Source organism: Peromyscus californicus, unplaced genomic scaffold (genome assembly GCF_007827085.1).
Source record: "Peromyscus californicus insignis strain IS unplaced genomic scaffold, ASM782708v3 Scaffold_15__1_contigs__length_86483966, whole genome shotgun sequence".
In the NCBI taxonomy this organism is placed as follows: domain Eukaryota; kingdom Metazoa; phylum Chordata; class Mammalia; order Rodentia; family Cricetidae; genus Peromyscus; species Peromyscus californicus.
In genome coordinates this window covers 68196580-68217180 of record NW_026294447.1, presented here as the reverse complement: position 1 = coordinate 68217180, position 20601 = coordinate 68196580, and the positions used below count along the sequence as shown (strand labels likewise).

The window sequence follows — 20601 nt, the reverse complement described above, 5'->3', positions numbered from 1 at the left end:
TGTTAGCAAAATAATATGAATCAATTAAAACTCACTTTCAGAGTAAGACATTGATATGCTTAATAGAAAAACAGAGATTACAAGCCATTGAAGAACATTTTGGGGTAAAGGACAGCGATTGATACTGTTGCTGTGATTTAGGAAATGAAATTTCATGGCATCTTGAATCACATGAAAATGTTGAAATTACAGCCCAGGCTTCTATATACAAATCAATTCACTCTCTTTCCACATACCCAAATTTCCCCCTTTTTCTTCAACTCATTTTTGGAAGGAACTAACCTAGAAAGAAGATGCCTAAGTGACCAGGTTTTGCCAATATACAGCTCCTCTGCCAAGCACATCAACAAAATGCCAACATATTCTAAAGATGTTTACAGAAAAATGAAAAATTTGTGGCCTTTTGCTTATGAATTTAAAAACGTTCACAGTGAGAAAGATATTTGTTGTGTTTAAGTTTTATTTTGTTTTGAAAAGGACTTGGAAATGTAGCCCGGACTGACGTACAACTCAAGTGTAGCTCAGAGTTACTTCAGACTTGCAATCCTTCTGCCTAGCCTTCTGAGTGTTGAGAATCTAGGTGTAAACCATCATGCTTAGCTAGGAAAATTTTTATAATAACACTATCATTTATTCAGTAAAAAAGCAGCTGGGGCAATAAAAACTCGGGGCATATTTTTAGCATATTCATTACTAAGAAAGTACCAGGGAATTGTGCTTGTAAAGACATGGACATAGATACATGAAAAATAGAGTGACATGAAGACTTGCAATTGTAGAAAATATTCACATAAATTTTAGATAATTTGAATTCACATTGTTTATTGACTGCTTTTTGTTTATTTGTTTGTTTGTTATGTTGGTTGGTTCATTTTGAGACAAGGTGTCATGTAGCCCAGGCTTGCTAGACATTACTCTGTACCTGGGAATGACCTTAAACTTCTAACCTATTGTTTCCACCTTTGAAGTTGTAGAAACCCAGGCATGTGTCACTTGCCTGGTCTACAAGATGCTTGAGATGCTAGGCAACCACTCTACAACTTGGCCATGTTCCCAGCCCGTTTATTAGCTACTAAGCCTTGCATTACATGACAAGAAGTCACGAGATCAGAGACCCATTCTCATTTATCATAGTGCACAGTATTATAGATAATATATTAGCATATAATATAAATATTATGTAATAGCAAAATTGTCTGTTATCCAAGATTGACAATTCTATATTTCAACAAGTTGACTTTCTTAAGGGCAGCAAAAACATTTCAAGAGAAAACTACTATTTTTGTAGTCTTCTGCTTGCTACCCATTTCTATTTTGTTTCTGTAATGGAGGCTTCTAAGGATGAGTACAGTGAAAGCAGGTCTGGAAATGTGAGGGTCATTGGGCTAGTGTTAAGTTTATAGTGATAAAAACTGATTAATGGAAAGATTAACCAAACTCAATTCCCAAAATTATCATTATAAAATGAAACACATTTTCTTATTTGTTCTGCTAGAAGAGAAAGAAAACTTCCTACTAAATGCATAGAAATAAGAATTTCAGCTGCCTTTCCCATTCCCTAAAAAGATTTCAAACTAAAAACAAAACAAAATAAAAAAAAACAAAAAATTCCTAAATCCCATAAAATTAGAGTATCAATCTTTTAGTATAAGATTAAAAAAACTTCTGAAATCTTATAAATTCAAGAATTTTCTTAACTAAAGCCACTCAAATTCAGACACAGTAAAATTACTGATAGAAAATAATAGTGAAAGTTAGTTTTAAATGGATGAGTTTCATCATTTCATTTGCAATTTGGTATTTCCAATTTTATAAGACCATACTCCTAATTTAGGCAAGAACAGACTTGAAATTTATAAACAAATGTACTTCCTTCAAAAGGACTACAAATGTAACTTTTTGCATTTCCAGTTAGGCTCTTTGGTCAAACCAAGAGTCTTCACTATTATTTATAACTGGAAATATGGGAAATGTAGTATATTAGATAATTTTACCAATAGAAACACTATATGTAACATTTTACTATATTAATATCAAACTTTAGTTATCTGTTCATGCAATTTTGTCATGACAGAAATATACAGTTTGTCTTTATCCAGACTCATCTATTATTAAAGCAAACGTCTCATCTGTGAATTATGATACTGAGTCAGAATTGTGATGCAGCAGAGAATAAAGGGAATTATGAATCATCCAAGCAGAACTGTTCTTGGATGCTTAGAAGCAGGCTGAATATTTGAAATACTTAACAAACTTTGAAGCTGTAAGGTTCTGCCATGTAGGTTATGTCTGCTCCTCAGAGTAGTCCTAAAAGGGATACTTTGAGGAACATACAGCATCAGTCCAGACTGATCTGCTGACATCATGGCTTTCTAATAGAGTCAGTGGTTCCTGTGGCAACATTACAACATGGCAACTCCCTAGAAGTCAGCGTACCTTGTAGGTAACTCCGGTGTCGGGGGCACCACCGGGCAGCTGGGCAAGTCGGTTATTTCAATAGCCCTCAATCTCTAATGTAAATATAACAATTATACAATAAATATTGAACAAATATATACAAAGAAAAGCTAAATAACACTAGCATAAAAATAGAGCATAAAGGAGACACTATCACAATATACAATTATCTTTTACTTTAAAGACCTATTTTTTAAATGAATCAGTTCTATTTATAATGTCAATTTTTTTATTTTAAATGACATGTACAAGTATGTCTACAATTACTTCCTAGGGACAGTTAATGAGAATCTATTCTCCTTATGTGAAGTTAGTATATGGAATGAAGACAGATAAACTACAAAATAAATATTTCTTAACTTTAACATTATGAAGAAATATGCATAACTCTTGATACTAGTTCTTTTATGCTATGATTGTATAATTTTATTTTCAAGAAATAAATCAAAATATAATTTGTCCATTATCTTAGTGACTTGATTTTTACAGATGTTTATCTTTTCCTCAATAGATGAAGTAACAGGAATGGAATTTAGAAATGTATATGAAATGTAATTGGAACACACACAGCTCTTTCTATACTACTTGTTCCTTAATGCAACTAATATAACTTTCTGTTTGAATAGCCTTCATAAAACAATTACAGAAGCAGTATTGTGCAAAATACAGGCAAAGCTAGCCAAATATGCATGAAGTTTAGATGAGTATTCAATGAAGCTTTATATGGATTGCAATATCTGCACTGATAGACAAGGCTTTTTGTCGCCTTACTAAAGAGCCTCTTTTATGCTTGAGGATCTAATTTACATAATCAGATGCATTTACTTATAAGCACAAAGGATATACTGGAAAAGAGAATTCATGTGATTTCTAAAGATGGCATTATTAAGTGGAGGCTGTATTTAGTTTGTTTTTCCTCACTATAATACATGAAAATCCATATTTATAAGGTGTTTAATATTTTATGAAATGCTATTTTAGGAGCAATGGTTTCGAATAGACAGAGGCTACAAAACTCTGCTGAAAATGGCTGTGCTTATGAATTGCCGAGAAAAACTAATTAAAAAAAACCTTTTATTAATCTAATAGGGTCAAACTTACAAAATGTGATTTCCAAATTGACATCTAAGTTTGTAAATTGATTCACCTAGTTGTACTGTTCAACCCATGGCAGCAGTGTGAGGCAAAATGACAAAACTCACTTTCTCAGCCATTTCATGAGAGTGATGCAGGGAATGTTCCCTTTCCGAGAACATTCTCCTTTGCTCATAGCTGGCTAGACGACAAGTTAGCCAGGAGGACAGAGTGCAGCCCCCAATGCCAATACATGCCAAAGACATGGAAGCGAGGTGCAGTGGGTACACGGATGAGGTCTTCTTTGTGACTGCCCGAAGAAACTGAAAATTCAGGATGCCTCCAATGAGTCCACAGATACAACAGGCTGAAAAGAGGATCATCTGAGAAAAAGAAAGAAGGTATTAAAGTTGATAAGGCTGAGATTTCCAGAACATAGAGCCTCGTGATGCTGCAGGCCAAGGATGGTAAATCTACAGTGAAAAAGATGTGTTCTCTTTGATTATAAGAAGGTAGGATAGGTATGCCTGTCAGTGGAGACTCCACTCAGTCTGACTCACTGCAGAAGAAGTATATCATAGAACTTCTAAAATGGAACCAATGATATATATTTTATGAAACTCTGAAGGTAACCAAATTTAGCTTTTGGCTAGATACAAATGAATATAATACTCATCTCTGATATGCACACTTTTGTGCAAGGAATGGATGTCACCTGCCTGATTCCTCCCAGAGGTCCTCTGCAAGAAGCACTAATGCAATTTGGAAGAATGAATGGTGATCAGGTCAGATTTTCCAACTTAAATTCAGTTTCATTCTGATGTCTTCTCTAAGTATCCAAGTATCTATAACTTTCTGTCTAGATGAACTTGGGGAATTTATCTGTCTTCTTTTTTTCTCATTACTTTATTGTATGTTTCCCCAAATGAGATTCTTAGGGACTTGCCATAACCTGGGCCAACATCATTCAAATCTTTTGTTGACCTGTGGCACCACAGTGAACTATTACACAGCAGCTGTTTCAATAGTGTTTATTGCCCATTGAGATGTCATACACATTTCATAACAAGGACATTTATAGTTTCCTGGAAATAATTTTGCTTTTTCTTGGATACCTAGTATAAAAAAAGTCATAATTTTTACAGAAGTCCTTTCTGGACATTATTGATCTTATCTGTTGTGTTAATTCTTTAGCACAAATAGCTTTATAACTTACTTTAGTGTTTATTTTTACATTATAAGATATTGTTTGCTATCAATAGTTAGCTGAGTTCAACAAGTAATTTTTGAGTAATGGCCATCAGTGAGGCAGCTTTTGGCATTAGAAGGACTTGTGCATTAATATCCTTGAGTATAATGAGGTTTAACATATTAAGTACGGTATGGTCAATATCAGAGACAGACAGACAGACAGACAGACAGACAGACACAGAGAGACAGTGACAGAGAGAGAGAGAGAGAGAGAGAGAGAGAGAGAGAGAGAGAGAGAGAGAGAGAGAGGAGAGTAACAATAATCTAAAAAGTTCTTATTAATAAAAAACCTGGAGACAGATATTGGAGTGAAAGCTGAAAGAGCAGAGGAATAGAACAAGCCAGCCACAAGTTCTTACTGCTAGGAAATCCTCAGCCCAAGAGAAAGAGCTACTTCCTGTATACTCATGCCTTATATATCTCTCTGTGCCCTGCCATCTTACTTCCTCTCTGCCCAGCTACATCACTTCCTCTTTCTGCCCAGCTCTATCACTTCCTATCTGTCTGTACAGACCTGCAGACTTCTATGGTTAACTAGTGCTGGGATTAAAGGTATGTGCCATCATACCTAGCTTTGTTCCTAGCTTGGCCTTGAACTCACAGAGGTCTGGATGAATCTCTGCCTCCCGAATGCTAGGATTAAAGGCATGTGCTACCACTGCCTCACCTCTATGTTTAATATAGTGGCTGGCTTTGTCCTCTGATCCCCAGGCAAGCTTTATTTGTTAGAGCAAATAAAATATCAAAGAGAGAGAGAGAGAGAGAGAGAGAGAGAGAGAGAGAGAGAGAGAGAGAATAGGTTGATTTAGGAGTAGAGAGAGGAAAAAATTATCAAAGTAGTATTGTAAGCAATTTCCTTGAATGAAGTTCCAAGAGAGGGCCAGGTCATTAATTCATGAAACAGTACTAAGAAAAGGCTGACAGGCAAAGATTTCTACTACTCCAGTCATTTGCTTCATTTCTCCAACTTAATTCTGCCTTACTTATTGTGCTTATGTCAGGGTTCTTATCAGAGCTGAGAACCCAATGATAAAACAATTAATCTTTGTATATCTGATTGAATATAATGTTCAATATTGATATTAAATAACAAATTGTTCCATTTAGTTGCAATGTGTATTTTAAAACTTAAGTAAAATCAACCAGTTACATCCTATTTTTAATGATACTCACTTGCCTTGCAGTTTCTTGAGTATATATTTTGGTGTTTACTCATTCACTGTAGTGGGTAGTCATTCCAGCTTTGGTCTGGAAGTTCCAACCCCCATTGAGGCTTCGGTAACTATCACGCCTACAAGGCGGGACCAAGGGAAGGCCCTGAAGACCCTCGCTCTCTTGCTGCTGGGAACCTGGATGCTAGAGGTGGACTGACAGAGCTCTCCAGAGAACACCGCCGGACTATGCTGAGTCTTTCCCAGAACCCTCAACCTACCTATCCCTACCTATCCCTTCATTTGTAAGTTACGCCATTAAATAAATCTCCTTTTAACTACGTGGAGTGGCCTTAATAATTTCCAGACAGGAAGTATAGGTGGGACTAACAGAGAAGAGAACTGAGGGAACAGGAAGGCAGAGGGACACACTGCCTAGAGCTGCCGCCAGGACAAGGAAGATGTAAGGTACCAAGAAATGGGCTAAATATAAAAGAGCGAGCTAGATAATGATAGGCCTGAGCCAATGGCCAAGCAGTTTAAATAATGTAAGAGTCTGTGTGTTTATTTTATAAGTGGGCTCCGGGACTGGCGGGACTTGGTGAGAACTCGTGAGAAATTCTCCAGCTACAATTCACAGATAATGTTAAATGATCATACATTCTAGCCTTTGACTAGTGAATTAATACTATTTTTAAAAATAGATGAAATATTTATTTTTACAGGAACATCTATGTGTCTGCTACTGTTATTCTCATTGTCTTTAATAGTTAATGATACTGTATTGATATGCATTGGCAGAATATTGTTGCCTATGAATTAAAGTATTAGAATTAGTGCCCAGGTTGTTAATCATATACTATTTCAAACCCCGTTAGGCAAGTGATTCTATAATGAAGAGATATTAGTAAAGAAGACATGTTGTAAAACATTTACTGTACAACTGGAGATCTTTGGGGCTACCTTTCACTTACAGATTTCAGAAAATACAGGAAGATAATACACTGTCTAATTGTAACTACATATACCATTTACATGGTACTTTGCAAAAAGTTTATCTTTATAAATTATGGGACAATTAGAAAGACAATGAAGACAGACAGCTCCTTAAAAATTAAATCATCCCTTTCCTCCTCCCATGCCTTCCATTCATTTTTGTCTCCTTTTAATTTCTTCTTCAAATAAGCTGTTTCAATACAACCATAACATGTATTGATAGTTAAAGTATATAAACAATAAAGGCCACACCTAAAGAGTGATGGAAGAATTATAGATGCCATAACATGTATTGATAGTTAAAGTATATAAACAATAAAGACCACACCTAAAGAGTGATGGAAGAATTACAGATGCCAACTAGAAATACAAACTTATTTCCCCAAATGTTCCCATTTTCTTCAAATATTTAACAATTATATTACACACAACTGTTACAATGAATGTTTTATCTGTCTTCCATAAATAGATACCATCACAAAGAAAGACATTAGAGAAAAATGGAAGATGAGGATGACTGGGAGGACCCCCACTTACTGCTCTGATCCCATACCTGACATTCCATTGGAAACCTTTTTTTGAGCTCAAAAAACATTCTACAGGGTCCTTGCGTATTAAATTTATCAATTAGTAAAAGTTCATGATCTTTTATATAGTGCTAGTAGAATAAATCATTCCCTTTCCTTCTTTTCAGCTCTTATAAAATGTCACAAGGGCAGAGGAGAATCCACACTTCAGTATGTGGGGCTCCCTTACAGCCAATATCAGAGTCAACAGGGAGCATATTGCCTATCCCAGAACCCTTTGATAGTACTAAAAAACATCTGAAGATGATTATGTGTACTCACAGTCATAAAAATGAATTAAATAAATCTTAAAAAGGAATCAACTGCAATCATAGCACCACATCTGTCTTGGTGCTTTGCAAAATTAGTTTCACAGCAAAAAAAAAAATGTAAGTAATTAATCCTTAGGCCCAGATCTGTATTTGATCAGTTCAATTTCCCACAGAATAAGTTTTACATTTATTAGCTCCCTGGAGGACGCAGGTGATTGCTTGGGAATCTCTAAGTAGAAAAACATAGACTCTCCTGTATAGCAAACATTAAAGTTTGAATATTCAAGTATTTAAAGGGTATATCAAAGCTTCTCAGGGACTTTGGTGTTTTTCTTGTCTCTTACATTCTTGATAGTTTTCTTTGAAACAATAAGCCCAATATTTGCTTCTCAGTTTCCCTTTAATCCTTAATTAGCAACATTAAGTAGAAAAAGTTCTTTAGTCTTCATTTCTGTTTTGAATGCCTAAATTTCAAACCCTTCATCATAGGATACAAACAAGGGAAAAACTTACAACAAGTCCAGATTTTTTTTTGGCGCACAGTATTCCACATATGCCACAAAGAAGAAACTGCAAAAGAAAAGAAGAATTATTGCATTTACATAGAGAGGAGAAGCTTAGATTTTTAACTTATTATAATCCGTTCATGACACTTGCTACTAGGAAGCTTACATGTTTCGGATTCTCATCAAACCCCCCAAAAAAACCTTGCTGTGGAATATCAAAGGCTATTTTTTTTAAAGCTAATTGTGAGACCTAAGCAAAACTTAAATCAGTTTGTCACCAGGAAAAAAAAAATGCAAAGTAAAGAAACTAGAATTTTGCTCCTCCTGCTTTATTCCACTGTCTTTTCCTTTTCCACTTTCTCAGAGACAAACATGTTATACTGCATTGACTTGTAGTAAGCACTTAGACCTCAATGGGTTATTATATGGATAGGGAAGATAACCCAGATAAAAAGATAAGACTTCAAACAAGGAGATCATCCTCCATATAGACATTATTTGTACTTCTCATTTTGGAACAATGACTACATCATTCTGATAGGAAGATTGTTTCTCTGAGCATGTCTAAAGAACCCAAACAGACCAAGCAATTGATGGCATACAATTTCATATAAATAGAAACTGGTTACAAAGCTGCTTTGCAGAGCCAACTACATTAAATCATCTACCCATGATAAAGGTATTTTGTGTCATAAACTAGTCAAGTGTTTAATTTATATGGAAATATTTAGGACTGTTAGAATGTAAATTTGTTCATACTTGAGTTGGCCTAATCTGTAGTTAAATAATTAATAAATAAATAATAGGAAAGTTAATGGCTTTCAGATTTGCTAACAAACCTGCTTCCAATTGATTTTTTTTTTTTGAGGCAGGGTTTCTTTTTTTTGTTTGTTTTTTTTTGAGACAGGGTTTCTCTGTGTAGCTTTGCACCTTTCCTGAATCTCCCTCTGTAGACCAGGCTGGCCTCAAACTCACAGAGATCTGCCTGGCTCTGCCTCCTGAGTGCTGGGATTAAAGGCATGCACCACCACCGCCCCGGCTCCATTTGATTTTTAATTTTTTTGTTTTTTGTTGTAGTACAGTTAGTAAGGTTCTTGCCACCAAACCTGACAACTTGAGTTCAATTTCTGTGACTCACGTAGTGGAAGGAAAGAACCAACCCCTGCAGGTTGTTTTCTGATGTCCACATGTGTAAACACATGTATACACACACACACACACACACACACACACACACACACACACACACACACACACAATTTCATAAATAAATGTAATAAAAATTTCAAAAGATCTCAAGTCATAGATAATAATTTAACTAGTTTTAACTAAGCATTTTGTATCTGGATATATACATGTTTTATAAAAATATGTATCAAAGTATTCTAATACTCCTCTGAAATAATACGCTATGGTGATATTGTGTTCCCCAATATAATTGCGAACACTAATAAACTTATCTGGGGTCAGAGAACAGAACAGCCACTAGATATAGAGGCCAGAAAATGGTGGCACACACACCTTTAATCCTAGCATTCCAGAGGCAGAGATCCATCTGGATCTCTATGAGTTCAAAGCCACACTGGAAACAGCCAGGCATGGTGACACATGCCTTTAATCCTAGGAAGTGATGGCAGGAAGCAGAAAGGTATATAAGGTCTGGAAGCCAGGAACTAGAGCCTGTTTAAGTTTTTAGGCTTTTAGCAGCAGTTCAGATGGGATTCATTCTGGATGAGGACTCAGAGGTTTCTAGTTTGAGGAAACAGGATTAGCTGAGAAGTTGGCAAGGTGAGGTTAGCTTTGTGGCCTGTTCTGTCTCTCTGATCTTCCAGTGTTCACCCCAATACCTGGCTCTGGGTTTGTTTTTATTAATAAGATCTTCTAACAATTCGTGCTACAATATGCATGTGAGGATTATATTGAAAAACAATGGGTAAGGGAAGCTGCTGTGAAGGGACTCTCCTGTAAGAGAACATGACAGTTATAAATGAGGTAGTATGTAGCAAGAGAAGTTAGTGAGCACAGGATACACAAAAACTTGGTAAAGACATTAGATAACCTTTCAAATTATTGGGGAAATTATAAGAATTGCTAAATGGTCTTATTAATAAAAAAACCCAGAGCCAGATATTGGGGTAAAAAGCTGAGCGATCAGAAAAGCAGAAAGAAGCCAGCCACGTTCTTTCTACTTGGAGATCCTCCGCCAAAGTGACCTACTTCCTGTATACCTATGTCTATATACTTTTCTGTTCTGCCATCTCATTTCCTCTCTCTGTCCAGCTACATCACTTCCTCTTCTTGCCCAGCTCTGTCACTTCCTGTCTGTCTGTACAGACCTCCAGACCTTTATGGTTAGTGCTAGGATTAAAGGTATGTACCACCACAACTGGCTCTGTTCTCTGTGTGGCCTTGACCTCACAGAGATCTAGACAGATCTCTGCCTTCTAAGTTTAATCTTTCCAAACTTCTAATCTTTCCAAACATCATATAGGAAAACTAACATGGAGTACTTTGAATGTTTATATGTACAAATTTTTGCAAATGCCATAGGAAAAAACAATTTAGTATATTTGCATAAATTCAGATAAATAAATATTTTCTAAGTATAAAACCAATGTTATGGACCAAAACATATATTGAACTTTATAGAGTCTTTTGTATTGTTTCTATCTCACAGGTTTCAAGACTGTGCTCAAGCAATTCCAGTTTGGACAAATTATGTTCCTTTTAGCTCCGCAAGCTTTAGATCAAAGCCTAAGCTGCCCTTCTCTTCAAATTTCACTAATCTGTTATTCAACCTGAAAGTCAATTCACCCAAATTTATTTTCAAATAATTTGGTAGGAGCACATTTTTGTTCCTTCATTTGTCTTGAAATCTATTTATACTGCCATTATTTATTTACAGCAAGACTCAAAGGGCCAGAACAACACAAGCAGAATTCTCCATTCCAGCCACTTGGTTGAGACACCTAGATGTGAGGAAATGTCTCCTTCCTGCTGTGACACTTCACTTGGATGGAGCTAAGGATTTGGGGAGGGAAAATGTATAGTAGGAGAGAAGTTAGGTGACATTTTTTAATTGACCTTCAGTCGAGTATTTAAAAATCCTTCCGTAATAGTTATTTTAGTTAGGGTATTTAAAATAATGGAAATTTGAAGTACAGTTGAAGAGCTTTTGGCTTAAACTTAGCCATCATAATTTATGGAGAAGAGTAGCACCCCAACAAAATAGTCAATTTATCTTTTATTCTATTGTTTATCTTTATTTACAGCAAGCCATTGCACTGAAAAGGTACTTCACAGGTGGTCTAATCTAATTAGTCTTGGTACACAATGTTAAGTCATCAAGTGCTGTACTATAAAAATAAGTGAATTAGAGGCATCCAAGATCATCAAACAAAGTGAAGCTATTGTGAAATTAGCATTCTATGTTTTAAGTGAGTGGAACTTTTTATGAAAAGACCATGGAGATTATTGTTTTTGTTTATGGTATAGAAACAAGCAAGGATGTAATTTCTACTCCAAAATGCAGAATGATAACTTTTCTAGAGCCCACTTAAGAACTAAGATTCTAAAATAATAAAAACATTTTGATCAAAGGATAAGCAAAGTCCTCCAAAGAAAGTCTGGAAAGTCAGACTGTCACCTGTTGCAGAACATGGGAGAGATAAAAAGCACAGGTATCCACTGTGTGTGTGTGTGTGTGTGTGTGTGTGTGTGTGTGTGTGTGTATGTGTGTGTGTAGATGTTTGTGTAAAACCCTGTTTCTTTCTTAGTCATCCTCTTTTAAGAAACAATATCTATAAGTACTAGAAGATAGCTAGCAAAGTGTTATAGAATATTATTTTAAGTTACTTTTGTTTATGTTGCATTTGTTTAACTCTGTGAAGCTGTGATACTGTGCCTGTCTAAAACACCTGATGGTCTAATAAAGAACTGCACAATCAATGGCAAGGCAGGAGAAAGTATGGGGGGTTGGCAGGCAGAGAGAATATATAGAAGGAGAAATCTGGGAGGAAAAAGAGAAGTAGCCAGAGAAGGAGGAGGACTTCAGGGGCCAGCTACCCAGCTACCTAGCAAGCCACAGAGTAAGAGTAAGATTTACAGAAGTAAGAGAACAGGAAAAGCCCAGAGGCAAAAGACAGACAGGTTAAGTTTAAGTTAAAAAAAAAAGCTGGCAGAAGTAAGCCAAGCTAAGGCCATGAATTCATAATTAAGAATAAGCCTATGCATATATTTATTTGGGTGCTGGGTGGTAGGTCCCTCAAAAGAGCAAAAACAAACAACATTTTGGTGTACCAATGTGGTGCTCAAATTTCTATAGTGCCTGAGAAAGCTTTAAAAAAATATGACACCTTTAAGAGTTTCTGCTGGACAGTTTCTACAGGAACACTGAGCCCTTGAGCAGCTAGTATGTTAAGTAGGAATAAAAAACTAAGTTAAAATGCCTGCCACAGTGCAAGCTTGGCATTCTAGTGCTCTAGGAAGGCTGAATGCAGTTCCTGGTCAGACAAACCTCCTATCAGTTGTGAGTTTCACAATTGGTATTCATGACCAGAGAAGTGGGCAGAGTCAGCTGAGAGCCACAGGCAGAGGATCCAGGTGTAGGTTAGCAGTTAAAGGTTTGCTCATATAGTCAAAAAAGGCTGAAGATACACAATAAAAGAGGTTCAGACAGAAAAACCTCTAAACAGGTTATAGTGTGTTTAACAATGTGCGTAAATTTAAGAAAAGAAAAAGAGTATAGTCATAGAAAGAAATGAATAGTTTAAAAATAATAATAAAGTCTTTAAAGAGAGTAAAAGTAATATAAAAGAAAAAAGCCATGTAAGATGTGAAATATACAGGAAATCTAGATCTTGTATGTTGTGTTGATTTTGAATTCTTTGATTGTTGAAAAGTGAAGGACAGCTTCAAAGAAACCTGGAATTGAAAGAGGGACTGTTGAAATAAATCAGCCTATATACTTTAGGAATTCTTTAACTTTTAAAAAGTAAAAAAATATATTTGTTAAGTGGAAGTAAAAGATGCTTTGAAGTTTTGTTCCCACAGGAGACAAAAAGGTTGTGGATTCCTTCAGGAATAACATGGATCAGGTCTGATCAGGCAAGACCTCCTGAACCTTGACAGGTGATATCTATCAATAAAGATTATAGCTTGACTTCCCAGGACTTGATCATTTTCTCAAAATTTTCTCTCTGGGATCCTAAAGATGCTTCTTCCATAGACAACAAGAAGCAGTATGGAGAAAAACTACATCGACATTCCCAAGAGTTGGAGGGTGTGGGTGGTCTTTGGTCATTTAGTGGGTTATGGATGCTTGTCATCATTTATAGGGGTTGTTTATTAATGGTTACTGGTATTGGAAAGGGAAGAAATTATGCAAATGATATTATATTCAGGGATCTCTTTGAAAAAAAGAAAAAAGGAAAAAAGAAATAGAGGGGGAGATAGGAATGATAGGATGGAAGAGTAGATAGTTGAATCTACTTTAAATAATAGGGTAGATTATTGAATCTACTATAAACTAAGGGACAACTATTGATCTCAAGTATTTTGTTTTTGTAAGGACTTCTGTATATTGATATAAATTTAAGGTAATTTTTGTTACAGCACACAGTATGCATACACACACACACACACACACACACACACATATATATATATATATATATATATATATACATATTTCTACCTTTGTTTAAAGTATTTAAAGTTATTTTTGTTACACTGTATATATGTTTCTACTCTTATCTAAAGGGTTTTTGTATATTGATACATATTTAATGTTGTTTTTGTTACCACATATTGTATATATGTTTCTACTCTTGTTTAAGGTATTGTGTCTATGCAGTTCATTTAAAAATGTAAGGTAAAGTTCTAGCTATTATTATAAACCATATAAGACAATCAAGAAACATAGGTCAGTAGTTAGTCATTTATAACAACTAAATTTGTAAATATGTTAGGTATATTTTCTAGGTTAAATAGATACATTTTAGATAGATGGTCTTCAAATACTTCAAAGACATATAAAATATGGCATTTAAAATGTTTTGTTCATTTAAAGTTTTTTATGACAATGAGGCACATCTGTTCCTGGCAGCACCAATTTACTTCAGAGAAGATGATGGGCATTGAAGAAACTTCTTATGGAGTTTCTTTTCATTGTGGCAATGTTAGCCACTGGGCAAAAAACTATTCTTGCCTTTGACTGCTGACAATGTGCTATGCAGTTTGGATATGCAGGACACACAGGAAAAAGAACAGTTGAATTCTACCAAAACAAGGCAGGACAGTCCTTCAAAATTTCTGCTTCACAGAAGAGGCTGTTAGATATTCCACAGGTCACAGAGAAAAGTGACTGATGAACTTTGCCAATACAAGGCAGGACAATCCTTCAAATTTCCTGCTTCACTGAGAAGTCTGCCAGATACTGTAGGCTGAAGATGGATGCCCCAATGTTGCAGAAGGAACTTTGGGTGACTGTCCAGGCATTCAAATGTCTCTGTTATTGCTAAAGTTGTGGAAGTTATTTGCAATGCACTTTTTCTTTACTCAAATAATATTATCCTTCTGGAGTTTTTGATGGACTTGGAGACTAGATATAGTTGCACTTTTCCTTAATTATGATAAAACTTTAGACTCATTAAATTTTCTTTTAATTTGCCAGACACAAATAAACTGGAATTCATTACATTGTGAATGTAATCTTTACTTGATAATTGTTCCTATTGTGTACAGTTTTATTATGTTAAAGTTAAAACCTTTCATTTTTTTGTTTAGACAAAAAGGGGGAAATGTTGTAGAATATTATTTTAAGGTGTGTTACTTTTGTATATGTTCTGGAACATTTGTTTAATGATGCAAAGATGTGTTTGATTAAATAAAATTCACCTGCAGTCAGAAGGCCGAGTCAACAACTAGCTGACAAGAAGTAGTAGGGAGGAGGTAAGTGGAGAAGGGTTTGTAAGGAGGGGCAAGGAGAAGCATGAGGGCTTTTTGGAGGATGCCAGCAAGGAGAGGAGGTGAGCTATTTGCTATTCAGTCTCTGAAAAGCAGACTTCCACCTTAACCTTTGAATCTTGAGTTCTTTAGAGGGAGAGAGGTTTAGTTAAATTCCCTTAATAGCTTTGGAAGAGTTGATGCCTGAGGGAACATAATTCCCTCCATCTCCAGCCCTTGCAGCTTAATTGTTGCTAGTAGTTGCAGTTGCTGACTCAGACAGCTGTGGCTTAAAAGGCAGCAACAATTTACAAAAAAGAAAGAAGCAAAGCCTTTTGATTTCCATGGCATGTATAAGTGTAGATGTCAAATATAACCAGGAAAAAAGTATAAGAAAGAGTCTTCACCTAAGGAAGGCAGGAATTCAACTTAGGCTTAATACCCTATGCCCATACTAAGTGAAGGCCACCTATTGGGAAAAAGAACCTTCTACTCTAGACCAGTTATCTATACAAGGCAGAACTTGCTGTAACAAGAAGGAGGGTGCATAATATTGAAAAGTTGCTGGGCAGTGGTGGCGCACGCCTTTAATCCCAGCACTCGGGAGGCAGAGCCAGGCGGATCTCTGTGAGTTCGAGGCCAGCCTGGGCTACCGAGTGAGTTCCAGGAAAGGCGCAAAGCTACACAGAGAAACCCTGTCTCAAAAAACCTCCCCCCCCAAAAAAAAGATAAAAAAAAATATTGAAAAATTATCAACCCTGAGGCCAGATGCCTATAATAACAAAGAACCCTTTCCATCATCTGCCTGTCTTACACTGTAAGCCTTGCCAATGTGAATAACAAGTACTAAAATTCTAACTTGAGGAACAGATAATGACATAGAAGAAGAACTTGTATGTGGAGGTGAGTAAAACTGAGGGTAGGCCACTGACCTTGGAGATTAATCATAGTACTGGGTTACTTACTATCTGGAGCATGAGCCAACCACAGGTCATGAGTAACAGAATTTGAACACTATGGCATCTCAAAGATAATCATAAGAAGATCAAAATGTCATTTCTCACTAGAATGATTCTTGTCACATTGAAAACTTAAATCAACAAATTAAATAAAATACACAATTTTTATTCTGAATATAAAGAAGATCTTGAATTTTGAGCCAAAGCATCCTGCAAAACTCATCTTCAAACATAGGATTTTGAGAATGACATCACATTTGGCCAAGGGCATGGTGGTAGATCAAATTATAGAGATGATGAGCCAGTCTAGTCTTAAGACAACCTGTTAAAATTATTTCTCACTCTATATTAATCGCTTCAGATAAATAGATTTGCACCAAATTTAAACAGAAGATGTGCTGATCCGAAAGCAGAAGAAGCCTTATTTTTCTTACCCCAATTTACTGAACTGCAAACTGAACTAAATACTTCAACAATTACTACTATTTTACATTGTTTTATAAAAACCAGTTCATGTAAATCAGTACAGAAATATTATCAAGAAAACCGCAAATGTTAAAAGCTGTAAAATTGATTAAACATGGTCCAGTGCTGGTTAGGTGCTATGTTTATTCTGTAACTGGGTTGAAAATGGTATAAATTGGCCACTGTTGGCTCTTAAATTTTTTAACCACACTCCAATAATTTTTCAGTTAAAAATGATCACTATTAACTTTCTCAAAATGATTACTTTGAAGGTTTGCACATAAAATGCACATTTTAACAGCTTTCTTTCTTGATATTATCCTGATATGATTAACCATAAACTCTGGCTAGACACAGACCAATGACCCTATGTCCTGGGGCTTCTTCCTTTGGGACTGCATTTCCTTAATAATTCCTGTAAAAGCTATTTGTGTAAAATGTACATCAATTTGGAAAACCTTTCCAAAGTCAATGGTTCTCAAGATTGGCAGCAGCTCAATTAAAATAGACTGGGAATTAATCATTGGAATGTTGAGTGGAATCAGGTGTCAGCACTTTTCAATCTTCCCAGGTGATTTCTGAGTACAGTATGGGTCCAAGAATCATATGACCTAAGATTCACATGCATAACTACCTTACTTAGCAGTGAACCAACTCACTTCAGCTTGTACAGTAGCAATTGCTCCATGATTACTTTCAGAGTGATGTGGAAAAGCATGAAGGCCAAATTAAGGGCTCTTCACTGGAGAGATATTGTCTAAGTTCATAACAGAAGTTCAATAAGTCAGGATTGTTTGATCTCTAATAGCTTTTAGAAACAGGTAGTTATTTCATCCTCTTGTAATTTAAGCCCAACCTGGCCTTTCATCATTGTTAATAGACTTTCTCTCTAAACCTCTGACATTTCCTAAATTTTCTCCAAATATTTTTATGCTTAAAGTTAATTAGATCTATAATCAACCATGACATGGGATGATCTGGAAAAATCTGAGTAATTGTATGTTAACAATTGAGAAAATAGGCACAAGAAAGACATATACAAGTAATCACAGAAAAAAATATTAAAAGGAAGGAGACAGAATTAGGTGAGATCAAGCATAAAATAGAAACTAAATTAAAATATGGGCAAAAGCCTGAATCTTCCTTTTTATTTATAGAATACAATGACTCAGACAGAGTCCCAAACTCAAACTCCAAATGACAAAGGCAGGGGGAAACTGTCAGAACTGAAACAAAGTCACAGCCTTACTCAAGGGCAGAGTCCATCTTTTTGTTTGTTTGTGGGCTTTTTCTTTCATTTTGGTCATTTTTTTCTGTTACTTTTTTGTTCTTTTCTTTTGGTTTTCTTTTTTTCTTTTCTTTTTTTTGGAAACAGAAAGAGGAGAGAGAGAGAGGAAGGAAGAGAGAACATGAAGTTAGGTGGGTAGGATCTGGGAAGTTTGGGGAGGGGAAAACAAGATCAACATAAATTATATGAAAATATGTTTTTTTAAATAAAACTACAATAACAACTTTAAATTTAACCAGTGCAGATGTCAACTTGCTGATAATTAGGAGTTTCAATATTTAGAGAAAAAAAGTTACCCTTTCCAATCTCACATTAGAGAAGAGGAAGCCTAAAGTCAAGGTTGGCCAGAGGGCAGAAGAGATTTACAGCATGAGAGATTATAATGTGTCAGTGATGGTTGGTATGCAGATCTCTGGCCTTGTACTCTTTCAAATGTGCAGTATGGCCTCTTCTTTTGTCCTGCTTCTCATAGAAAATGAAAGGAAAAGGAAAATATCCATCAAGACACCTCAGGGAAGAAGATATATTTGGTGAGGAAGGAAGAAGGAAAAAGGAAGGAAGGAGGGGAAGGAAGCAGAAGAAGAAGAAGGAGGGGGAGGAAAAGGAGAAGGAGGAGAAGGAGAAGAAGGAGAAGGAGAAGAAGCAGCAGAAGGAGAAGCAGAACAGGCTAACATGTGAAACAAGCACCAGAGATACCAACAAACAAAGCCCTTGGTGAGAGAAATTACTAATGACCTGGAGTAACAATAATTCTCTTGGGTGGATTGTGAAAATGGTAATACTACAGCTGCTTAGGAGAATGTTGCAATAGTTCCAACAAAGCTAAAAGCATAATCTTCCATATACCTCGACTGTTCTTTCAAGTATTTACCTAACTAACTTGAAACCTTCTGTAGGCTTTATCAATCACTAAAAAACAGAAATGGAAAACAATCACTGAGTAGATAAACTGTGATGAACCATAGATAACTGGTAACATATGGCTTATAGATGATAGCTTGAGAGGTATTTAGGAGCAGTAATCAACATTTCATACATAAAGCACATATATTCACACATATGTGTACATCTCCTTTGCCACAAGTCTTATATTTGAGAATTTATTCAAAGCTACAACTGAGCAAGATATGTGTGTGCTGATTTGTTTCAGATTGCTATTGACACCATAAGAGGGACAATCCCAAGTGTCATTCAGCAGAGAACTGACTAATTCAGTTAAAGTCTCTGAACCTATGATAGAATGTTAGAAACACAACTATATTGTGATTCAGAAAGTTCAGGTACACTTATGCAAAAAAAGAAAAGTATAGAAACATATATATTTTAAAGTACTTTTTGCACAAGAAGAAAATATAATACAACTTACAGACAACTTTGTATACAAATGTAGACAAATTCTGGAAAACCAGAGAAGAAACAAATAGCTGTTATTACCTGAGCTAAAAGTGTGATTGCAAAATGATGAAGGGAAAGATTTTTCTTCTTTTGAACTGACACATTTTTGCATCATATGCAAGTGTTGATTATTCAGAAAGGTTTAAAAAGTCCCTCTTATTTTCACAAAGTACAGATATTATGTAGGTAGCCCACTGAGATTCATCTGTGCTAATGAATCACTCAGTTTCATGATCCCTGTATTTTAAAAAGTCCATAAACAAGCTTGCTCTGGTTTCCTTTCTGTTTCTGTGATAAAACATGTTGACTAAAGACATCATAGAGGAGTGTGGTAGTTTGAATGTAATTGATCCCCTTAAGCTCATAGGAAGTGGCACTATTAGAAGGTGTAGCTTTGTTTGAGTAGGTATAGCCTTATTGTAGGAAGTCTGTCACTGTGGAGGTGGGCTTTGAGGTCTCATATATGTTCAAGCTATACCCAGTGTCTCAGTTCAATTCCTGTTGCCTGCAAGATGTAGAACTCTCAGCTCCAGCACCATGTTTGCCTGCATGCCACCCTATCCATCCATGATGATAATGGACTGAACCTCTGAACTGTAAGCAAGTCAATTAAATGTTTTTCTCTATAAGAGATGCCATAGTCATGGTGTCTCTTCAAAGCAATAGAAACCATAATTAATACAGGGAGCAAAGGATTTATTAGGCTTACATTTCCAAGTCACAATCCATCATTATGGGAAGTCAGGGCAGGAACTTGAAGCAGAAACCAAGAAAAAACTGCTTGCTGGCTCACCTAACCCCAGGCTCATGCTTAACTAACTTTCTTGTATAGCCCAGGACCACACGGCCCAAGAATGGTACTGTCCACCGTGGACTATGCCCTTATACATCAGTTAATCAATACAATCTCCCACAGGCATGCCCCATATGATCAAGGCTATCCCTAAATTAAGATACTCTCTTCAGAAGATTCTAGATTGTGTTAATTTGACCATTAAAGCTAACTGGGAAAATTCTTCGAGAAGTCAGCCCATATTTTGGCATTTAAGAACTCTGCTAGATTGTCTTTAATCACAACCCCAAGGTTGCTTACCCATATAAAAGACTGGGTTTTTATGATGAATTGACTAGAATTCAGATCATACTAGGATTAGACTTTCCAGGCACAAATCTAAAGTACCAAAGAGTAGCTTTTAAGAATTGAGATCAGTCTTTCTTGAAGAAAATGAAGCATATCATGAAGCTACATGAAGCTCACCAAGAGGTTTACTTTCTT

At 35.8% G+C, this 20601-nt stretch overlaps 1 protein-coding gene across 6 annotated transcripts in view; it reads right to left on the bottom strand.

Annotated features, from left to right (window-relative positions):
- Tmem196 (transmembrane protein 196) overlaps positions 1-20601 on the bottom strand; it is a 61684-nt gene that overhangs the window by 2645 nt on the left and 38438 nt on the right. For 3 of the 6 annotated variants that reach the window (XM_052739216.1, XM_052739218.1, XM_052739221.1), the window contains 3 exons: positions 8281-8337; positions 3660-3914; positions 2437-2510 (listed from right to left, as the gene is read on the bottom strand). In XM_052739216.1, the coding sequence (XP_052595176.1) occupies positions 2437-2510; positions 3660-3914; positions 8281-8337 (386 nt within the window). The remainder of the gene's footprint in view (positions 1-2436; positions 2511-3659; positions 3915-8280; positions 8338-20601) is intronic. The other 3 variants (XM_052739217.1, XM_052739219.1, XM_052739220.1) reach the window with 2 other exon arrangements.